At 45.3% G+C, this 10000-nt stretch overlaps 1 protein-coding gene across 1 annotated transcript in view; it reads right to left on the bottom strand.

Annotated features, from left to right (window-relative positions):
• Nucleotides 1-2691: 2691 nt before the first annotated feature.
• Nucleotides 2692-10000, bottom strand: part of LOC117727809 (AN1-type zinc finger protein 3-like) — an 8786-nt gene continuing 1477 nt past the window's right edge. Inside the window, exons 2-6 of the mRNA XM_034528320.1 lie at nucleotides 7853-7893; nucleotides 5903-6100; nucleotides 5437-5508; nucleotides 5153-5338; nucleotides 2692-4960 (exon numbers count right to left, since the gene is read on the bottom strand). Coding sequence (XP_034384211.1) covers nucleotides 4806-4960; nucleotides 5153-5338; nucleotides 5437-5508; nucleotides 5903-6100; nucleotides 7853-7893 — 652 coding nt within the window. The 3' untranslated portion in view covers nucleotides 2692-4805. The remainder of the gene's footprint in view (nucleotides 4961-5152; nucleotides 5339-5436; nucleotides 5509-5902; nucleotides 6101-7852; nucleotides 7894-10000) is intronic.

Genomic DNA, 10000 nt, shown 5'->3' on the forward strand with positions numbered 1-10000 from the left:
GACAAGAGAGAGGAAGACAATAGAAGAGAAGAGAGAGGAAGACAATAGAAGAGAAGAGAGAGGAAAACAATAGAAGGGAAGAGAAGAGAGGAGGCAATATAATGATAGAAGAGAAGAGAAGAGAGAGGAAAACAATAGAAGAGAAGAGAGAGGAAAACAATAGAAGGGAAGAGAAGAGAGGAGGCAATAGAATGATAGAAGAGAAGAGAAGAGAGAAGACAATAGAATGATAGAAGAGAAGAGAGAGGAAGACAAGAGAAGAGAGTAGAAGGAAAGAGAATAGAATGAAAGAGAAGAGAAGAATAAAGAAGAGAATAGAAGATAAGAGAAGGAAAAATAAGAGAATATGTTGAAAAAGAAGAATCAGAAGAAATGGAAAATTAATCTTCAACAAATCTGACTCAGCATTAATAATTCAGGAAAGCAAACCTAGTATTAACCCAGTATTAACCCAGTATTAACCCAGTATTAACCTAGTATTAACCCAGTATTAACCTAGTATCAACTTTAGTATTAACCCAGTATTAACCTAGTACTAACCCAGTATTAACCCAGTATTAACCCAGTATTAACCTAGTATTAACCCAGTATTAACCTAGTATCAACTTTAGTATTAACCCAGTATTAACCTAGTACTAACCCAGTATTAACCCAGTATTAACCCAGTATTAATCTAGTATCAACCCAGTAATAACCCAGTATTAACCCAGTATTAATCTAGTATCAACCCAGTAATAACCCAGTATTAACCCAGTATTAACCCAGTATTAACCTAGTATTAACCCAGTATTAACCCAGTATTAACCTAGTATTAACCCAGTATTAATCTAGTATTAACCCAGTATCAACCCAGTAATAACCCAGTATTAACCCAGTATTAACCTAGTATTAACCCAGTATTAATCTATTATTAACCCAGTAATAATCTAGTATTAACCCAGTATTAACCCAGTATTAACCTAGTATTAACCCAGTATTAACCCAGTATTAACCTAGTATTAACTCAGTATTAACCCAGTATTAACCCAGTATTAACTCAGTATTAACCCAGTATTAACCCAGTATTAACTCAGTATTAACCCATTATTAACCCAGTATTAACCCAGTATTAACCCATTATTAACCCAGTATTAACCCATTATGAACAAAATGATCAACACAGTGTGAATAAGAACATGTGCCCTCTGAGAAAGGGAGGAGAGACGATGAAGAGGAAAGAGAAGATGGAGATGAAGATGGAGATGGAGAGAGGAAGATGAAGAGGACAGAGAAGATGGAGATGAAGATGGAGATGGAGAGAGGAAGATGAAGATGAAGAGGACAGAGAAGATGGAGATGGAGATGGAGAGAGGAAGATGAAGAGGACAGAGAAGATGGAGATGAAGATGGAGATGGAGAGAGGAAGATGAAGAGGACAGAGAAGATGGAGATGGAGAGAGGAAGATGAAGAGGACAGAGAAGATGGAGATGGAGATGGAGAGAGGAAGATGGAGAGAGGAAGATGAAGAGGACAGAGAAGATGGAGAGATGGAGACAGGAAGATGAAGAGAGGAAGATGAAGAGGACAGAGAAGATGAAGATGGAGATCTAGAGGAGCAGTTCCATCGCATGCTGGTTCCGTTTCGCTCCAGAATCTAAACACGTGGAACCAAAAAGGAAAAAGCTCCTCGTCCGACTGCGAGGAGAAACGGTCCTCTGGCGCCATCTGGTGGCCGAGCTCTGTGACGCACTGAGGCCGTCACGTGTCCTCGACGTCACTTTCTTTATAAAGTAAAAGGTCTGAGACGAGTATGTATCTTGCCTCTTTGTAGTCTTGTTGTGTCTCTTTTGTAGTCAAGTCTTGCCTCTTTGTAGTCTTTTTAGTCATGTTTGCCTCTTTGTAGTTCTGTTGTCTTGTTGTAGTTGTGTCTCTTCGTAGTCATTTTGTGTCTCTTTAATAATCTTTGTATGTCTCTTTATAGTCATGCTGTGTCCTTTAATAAAGAGGTAATTCTTGTGTCTCTTTGTAGTAGTCTTTGTGTGTCTTTGTGTCGCTATGTAGTCAAGTCTTGCCTTTTTGTGTCTCTTTGTAGTCACGTTTCCCTCTTTGTAGTGACGTTTGCCTTTGTAGTCTGTCTCTTTGTAGTCATGTTCAGCGTCTTTATAGTCATGTTTTGCCTCTTTGTAGTCTGTGTCTCTTTGTAGTCATGTTTTGAGTCTTTGTAGTCATGTGTTGAGTCTTTGTAGTCATGTAGTCAAACTCCAGTAACGCTCCACAGCTTCAGTTTTATATTATAAATGAAGTATTAATTAGTAGTGACGCCAACTGTCATGACTCTGCAAATGAATATCCTTTCATCCCCCTTTTTGGTTTCTATGTTTGATTAAGAAAGGTTATTACAGGATGTTATATTAAAAGATTACATATTAAAATGTAGCCGTATTAAACAAAAAGTTCAGATCATTTTAGACTTTAAAGCTAATAATAATTAACTGATATTCCGTCATTTTGTTCATAGTTTATTGTCAAGAGTTTCAAACAAATGTTATCATTGGGGGGGGGGGGTCACACACACACACACACAGACAGACACACACACACACACACACAGACACACAGACACACACACACACACATCCTCTAATCCAGTTTTTCCTCAGCAGAAAATGGAACACGATCAAATTAAAAAAAAAAGAGAAAATAGGACAGAATTATGTTCTTGCTTTTTTATTTATTTATACATTTAACTAAATATGCCACTCTATGCTAGGGTGTAAGTAACTCAAACTGATATAAGGTTAAATATTGTTTTGCTCAACAAAAAAAACAAAAAAAAAAGTACAGAAAGATATTCCATTTCATCAGCACTCAAACAAAGAGGAACAAGTTTTTCCAAAAATGTCAAAAAAAGGAACTTGTTCTCGGTCGAAAAGACGAAACAATAACTCGTGCATGAGGATTAGCATAGTTAAGTGGTGTCTGGTTATAAGGGCTCCCACCAGAATCAACCCCTCCCCCCCCCCCAAAGTTCATTTGCAAAAAAGAAAAATAATTAAATCTACCACTTCATGTTTTTCCAAAAACAAATGAAAAAAAATACAATTCAACATCGCGTTGCATTTCTTGTTTTAAGCAGAGACGCCTGAAATAAAACAAATCACGACCTGTACGTTGAATGATAAACAAACAACTAATAATTATATATCTCAAAAAGAAAGAAAGAAAAAAAAGAGTCGATTTTGGTAAGAATAAACCTTTAGGAGAGGAAGGTGTGTGTGTGTGTGTGTGTGTGTGTGTGTGTGTAACTGAACCATGTGCACAGCACAGAGTCCAAGTCGAGCTGGGGCGCAAACAATGGCCAAAAATAATAATAATAATGATAATAATAATAATAATAATAATAATAAAAACAAATCCAGGTTTAATTCTGCAGCCAGAGGGGGGGGGGGCACTAGGGGGCGCTGTTAGGGGTCTCAAGTCCACGTTTTCATCTCACCTGAATAAGGTTTATGACGAAAAATATCAAAACCGAACTGAATCTCCAAGTTGAATCGCCTTAAAATAAAAAATAAAAACACACATTTCCACTCGTGCTGCGCATCAATATGACATCACCGATTTAAACTGTGGGACAAAAATAATTAAAATAAAAAATAAAACACCATCTCTGATCGATTTATCGAGCGCTCGCTGGCAGAAATGACGCAAGAAAGAAAGGAAATTAGAACATTTCAAGAATTATTTTTCCTCCAATCTGAAAATCGAGTGACGGCTGAATCCTACCCACAAAACACTAAATAAGAAATAAATTAAAGAACAATTTAAAGGGGCAGTACGTCATTTACCCTCCCGACTGAACTAAATGAACACGTGGCGGTTTTTGTGGGGGAGCAAAGGACTCATTGTCTGATTCATCCCGTCGCACCCCCCCGTGGATTGAAAGGGGGGGGGGGGGGGGGGCATGTGAGCAGAGGCAGGGATTGGCTGTATCGTCCTCCACGGTCAAGCAGTAGAAACGGAGCTGATCGCCACGACGACCTCACAAGGGTTTAAAAAAAGGAAAAAGAAAACTCAGCCCACAAGAGCATCCTCGGACAGCCTCACCACACACACACACACACACACACACTCACACACACACTCACACACTGCTGCTGCTGCTGGTACCGTGCACGGCTAGGGATGCTGCACGCAGACCTACGTGGAGGTGGAAGAAGACGTTAAATACAGGAGGAGGAGGAGGAGGAGGAGGTTTGATACTCCAACCCCTCCATGACGACCTGAGGAGTGGTGGTGGGGTAGAGCCGGACCCCTTCGACCAAGAGAGGGGGAAAGAAAACTAATCAGGATCAGTTCAGCCAAACGCTCCTGTTCATTTTCCATGAATGAGAAAATAAAATTAAATAGTGTGTGTGTGTGTGTGTGTGTGTGGGGGGGGGGGGGGATACCATGGCGATAGACATGTGCATAATGTACAACTAACTGAATAAGTCTCTGCGGTCTCCCTTCCTCTGAAGACAGGAGGTGGGGGGAAGGGGGGTCAGGTTAAGTTTGTGTGTGTGTGTGTGTGTGTGTGTGTGTGTGTGTGTGTGTGTGTGTGTGTGTGTGTGAGAGAGATACTGAACGTGCCCCCCCCCCCCCCCCTCCAAAACGGACACCCCAACACAGGAAGTTGAGGACATCAACGGGGCGTCAAGCTCAGATCCAGAATCTTCCGGGGGGGGGGCAGATGCAGGATGTTACAACAGTGGTTCCCTCCCCCCATCCCCCATCCCCCCATGTGTCATTCCTCCTAGCTCTCCTTCCTCCTTCCTCCTCCTCTCCATCAGGAGCACTCCTCCCCGATGCGTTGGCAGGACCGGCCCACCTTGCGGTCCAGCTTCACCATCTTGAGGACGGCCTCCTCGCGGCCGCGGCCCAGGTGGTCGAACAGGCAGTCGTGTTGCTCGGGGAGACGGTGCAGCATGCAGAACACGTAGCCTGGGAGGCGGAGACGGGGGGGGGAAGAAAACCCACAACGGTGAAGGCAGGAAGTGACACAATTGAGTGGAAATTTGACTAAATTGTCTTTTATTATCTTATAAATCCACAAACGTCACTGATAGATGAAATTATTTTGGGGGATTTAACAGCGTTAACGGACTGTGCCTCGGCGGCCATGTTGGTACTGACCACAGCGACAGGAGCCCAGTTCCTGCTGCACCAGTTCTAGTTTGGTTTGGCAGCGGTAGCAGCGCCGGCGGTTCTTCTGCTTGGGCGTCCCGCGGGCCTCCTCGCCGGCCCCACCCTCCTCCTCGTCCTCCTCGTCGTCCGCCCGCGACCGTTTCTCCGGCGTCGCCTCGCACTCGGAGCCCGACGCTGAAAGTAAAACGTAAAGATTGTGGGTTAAGGGGGGGGGGGGAGGGAGGGTCTCGCTGTGGGGGGGGCGGAGCTAGGGGGGGGGGGGGCGACCGTACCTGATTCTCGAGGACGTTTTGTGGGTGTGCAGAGTGTGTGAGTGCCTTGGGCTGTTTCTGTGGACGACGATCCTGCAGATGGAAAACAGAGACATGTGAGACAGGATGTTACCTTTAACAAAAGACTCCGCCCCTTTAAGGGGAGAGAAGGATAATTAACACCCCTACAGCGTTCTGTGAACGTGGTCATTGGTCGTGGAAATTAGTGAATTAATCCTCTTTTAGTCTCACAGAATAAGGCCGTCACACAGAAACATCTGGACTGTCTATTGTTTCTGTATGCGAGACCCAGTTGTCCCAGTACTATGCGTCACTTTGTACTGGGGGGGCGTTCCAGACTGGTCCCTACGGAGGAACTCTAACGTCTGGAGGAACTCTCTGGAGAGCTGCAGTGTTATTAATAAATACTTTATTGACGTCAGCCTGCGAGTTCTTCTGTGTTCTTTCATACTGGGACCCGTCTTACCGTCCCTGGTGCCGGTAAACGCGGGCGAGGGCTCTTCGGTCGGCGGCTGCTCGGCGCCGGAGGGCGGCGACAACGACGACAACAAAGGGGAGTGGCTACTGCTGCTCGTCTCGCTGCTGAAGACCGACGATTGGCTACTCCCGGTGCTCTGGAGGGGCTTGGAGGGGCAGTCCTCCCCCGGCTGCTTCTTCTGGATGTCTGTGGCGGAGGCGGAGACGGAGGCGGAGTCAAAACGGGTCAAATCTGGACCGTTTACGGCGGATGGTTCAGAAATACAACCACCTCGTCTGTGATGACAAGTTATACGGAGCCATCTAACCCTAACCCCCCAACCCACTAACTCTCTAACCCTAACCCCCCAACCCTAACCCCCCAACCCACTAACTCTCTAACCCTAACCCAACCCTAACCCCCCAACCCACTAACCCCCTAACTCTCTAACCCTAACCCCCCAACCCACTAACTCTCTAACCCTAACCCCCCAACCCTCTAACTCTCTAACCCTAACCCCCCAACCTTCTAACTCTCTAACCCTAACCCCCAACCCACTAACTCTCTAACCCTAACCCCCCAACCCTCTAACTCTCTAACCCTCCAACCCACTAACTCTCTAACCCTAACCCCCCAACCTTCTAACTCTCTAACCCTAACCCCCCAACCCACTAACTCTCTAACCCTAACCCCCAACCCACTAACTCTCTAACCCTAACCCCCCAACCCACTAACTCTCTAACCCTAACCCCCCAACCCACTAACCCTCTAACCCCCCAACCCACTAACCCCCTAACTCTCTAACCCTAACCCCCCAACCCACTAACCCTAACCCCCCAACCCACTAACCCTAACTCTCTAACCCTAACCCCCCAACCCACTAACACTAACTCTCTAACCCTAACCCCCCAACCCCCTAACTCTCTAACCCTAACCCCCCAACCCACTAACCCTCTAACTCTCTAACCCTAACCCCCCAACCCACTAACTCTCTAACCCTAATCCACTAACACCCCAACCCCCAAAAAATCCCCCCTAAATCCATTACACTGGTCCTTTAAAAAGAGTTTCAGTTTAAACATTATTTTTTAAATGAAACCATATTAATATGAACTATTAGAAACTCTAAATTGAGCATGCGCCTCATCCCTTAAGGTCCGCTGTGCTCGCTGGTTGCCATGGCCACGACAGCCAGGGCTGCAGAGCACCAACTTTAAAGTGAGACACTCTTTTCCTAGAGTGACTTCTTAGCATAGTTAGCATTGCTAGCTTAAAATCAGTGGGTACACCGAGCGTCTACGTATAATAACAAAGCCAGACCACCCGTTTCCCCATAGACTACTATTGCAAAAGAGAGGTGTGCAAAACTTGTTGCGTGGACACCTGTAACCCAAAAAAATGCTACTCATACGATTTTGAACATTTGATCCATGTTTATTAATCTCTCCTCAATGTCTATGGGTCTAAAAAGGGCCGATTGGAACTCAACCGGGTCCTCAACGGGTCCTCAATGCGACCCTCCTGATTGGATGGGAAACATCTCACTCTCAACGGAGTGAGTTCTTCTCTTTCTTCCTGCAGTATTGGTGGACTCGTTTTATTCGAGACCAAGCTGCTAAGGGAGCTCCGCTAATAATTATCCTATGAATCCTTCAAAATAAAAGCACTTAAATGAACATATTGTGGAAACGCAAAATCAGGAAGTGGTGCGTTTCCATCTTCTCTCCCCTCTTCTTTTTGCTTTACTCGGACGAGTTTGATTTAAAAAGAATAATAAAATACAAAAGAGATCCGAGGGAAACATCCGATCTCGGAGCGCCCCCCTCTGGTCTGACCCCATCACTCTCCTCAGCCTGCATGAATCGGCTGCTTTGCTTTTAGAGGCGCGTGAAGAGCGTTCGGAGTGTTTCTCAGTCATTTAGTAAGATGGCGCCCACTGAGGGGAAGAAGGAAACTTACCGGTGAAACATTTGGAGCAGAGGTTCATGGTGTCGCTGGACCTGAAGAGGGAGAGGAGAGAGAGAGCGTGAACGTCAGCGACCTCCTCGGACGCCCCGGGGGCCGCCGCACATCCACGGACGGATCTTTCTTTCTTCTTTTTAATGACGCAAAACCTAGAGTTTGTCATTTGAACACAATATCGGGGGGGGGGGGAAAGGCAGATGGCCTCAAACCAAAAAAAAAAAAAAAAAAAGGTGGTCACTAAATAGATCAAATATCTGGCTTTTCTTTCACTGCCTGCGTAACAAACACCAGTCGGACTTTAGCCGCTTTCTCCAGCGTTCTCACATGACACGCATGTCCTGAGCGTCAACCATAACATCCCATCATAACCGCTTCTAGTGTTTCATCTCGGTAACCTGGGTTTATGGGGGGGGGGTCACATACGGGCGTAGACTACCGGCTCTTTCTGAGGACAAAAAAAAACAAGGACGTGTTCATCTGCACGAGGCACCCTGCAGCTTGTGTGTCGTAACGGCCATATACAACACCACACGTGTGTGTGTGTGTGTGTGTGTGTGTGTGTCATATCTGAAAATGATAAGCCACCTGGGACCGGCTCTCTAGCGCTACGCTCAAAAGTAGACGTGGTGGAGCCGAGGGAGCCGAAGGCCAGCGAGAGGCAACAGGAAGTACGGCTTAAGTCTGGGTTCGGGGGGGCCATGGCGACCCGAGAGTCAGACCGGGTCCTAGAGTGGCCGCCGTGGGCTACACTGCACGCTACCCCCCCCCGAGGGGACGGGTCAGGGTGGGATGTGTAATGGATGCAGGTTTCACTTACAGACGTAGGTCCTGCAAAGGCCTCTGTCAGTCACCTGTTTCAGTCATGGCTGCACAGAGAGCCCGCCTACTTTTCAACAAAAACAAGAGTATTGTTTTTAAATTTTTGGTTTTTTGGGGGGGTTTTGTACCGTGGCAGAGAACCCACACAGACACAGGGAACGCATAGTCAATACACAGATGAATAAGGCCACACGTGTCATGTGACCTTAAAGGTTAAACACGCGTATTCAGCGACCAGGACTCTGGTCTCCTACGTACAAGTGAACAAGTCCACTTCTTCTCTACAGCGTCCTGACATTAAACATAGAAGAAGAAAACACCCGCGTCCCGATTGAACTAACAAGCTAATAAATTAAGAAAGCGTTTGCAAAAAAAAAGGCGTTTAGCTCGGCGCCGGGTTTAATCCTCTTTTTTTACATTTTTTTTTTAAAGTTGCCTGCTTTCTATCACGCAATTGTTTTTAACCAATGCAGGTTTTAAATATTAGTAAAACGTTCCTCGAGATTAAAATCAAAGCAAAGATTTTAATTTTTTTTAAAAAAGCATTTATTTCCTAGTAAATGGGATTCGTGTGACTTTTATGCAAACGCCGTCTGTAGAGGACAATAACAACAATAATAAAAGTACAAGAATCTTTGTTCCACACAACTAGGAGACCTGGTGGGATTATTTGGTTACGCCGAAAACAAGCGGAACATGCCGAGGTGCACCAGATAGCAGCATGCGGAGTGTGTGTGTGTGTGTGTGTGTAACACAAATAACACACAGAGCAGGCCGTTAACCTTGAAAGGTATTTTCCATATTCCACAGTATGATGTATCAGAACCAAGAGAACACAGGAGCACCAATACACGGCAGAAATATGGGACAATAATTGGTTTGTTTTTTTTTCTGCAAAAAAATTCTCAAACTGGTTTCAGAAGTTTCTCGATTAGTACGTCTTTGAGCATGTCTGCCTCCATCTGGTCTTAACTATATATATATATATATTTATCTTTGTGCAAACAAGACACACACTGCATTCATAATCTATGAAGAGCTAAAAGAGAATGTAATCCTTAAAAAAAATGCTGAGTGTCTCCCTGAGAGGCCTTGAGCTTCAGGGACATGTGTGAAGAGGCTGCAGCCAGGTGTTGCTCCGAGCCGGGCCATAAAAACACAAACACACACACACACACACACACACACACACACACACACACACACACACACACACACAACCTGACATTGACAGGTGGGCTACTGGTTCCAGTTTGCTTACTGGGCACCACAAAATGAAGGCAATTGGGGAGGGAGCCGGTTACCAAATGACAAGTCATATGA

The sequence above is a fragment of the Cyclopterus lumpus genome, chromosome 24 (genome assembly GCF_009769545.1).
Source record: "Cyclopterus lumpus isolate fCycLum1 chromosome 24, fCycLum1.pri, whole genome shotgun sequence".
Classification (NCBI taxonomy): domain Eukaryota; kingdom Metazoa; phylum Chordata; class Actinopteri; order Perciformes; family Cyclopteridae; genus Cyclopterus; species Cyclopterus lumpus.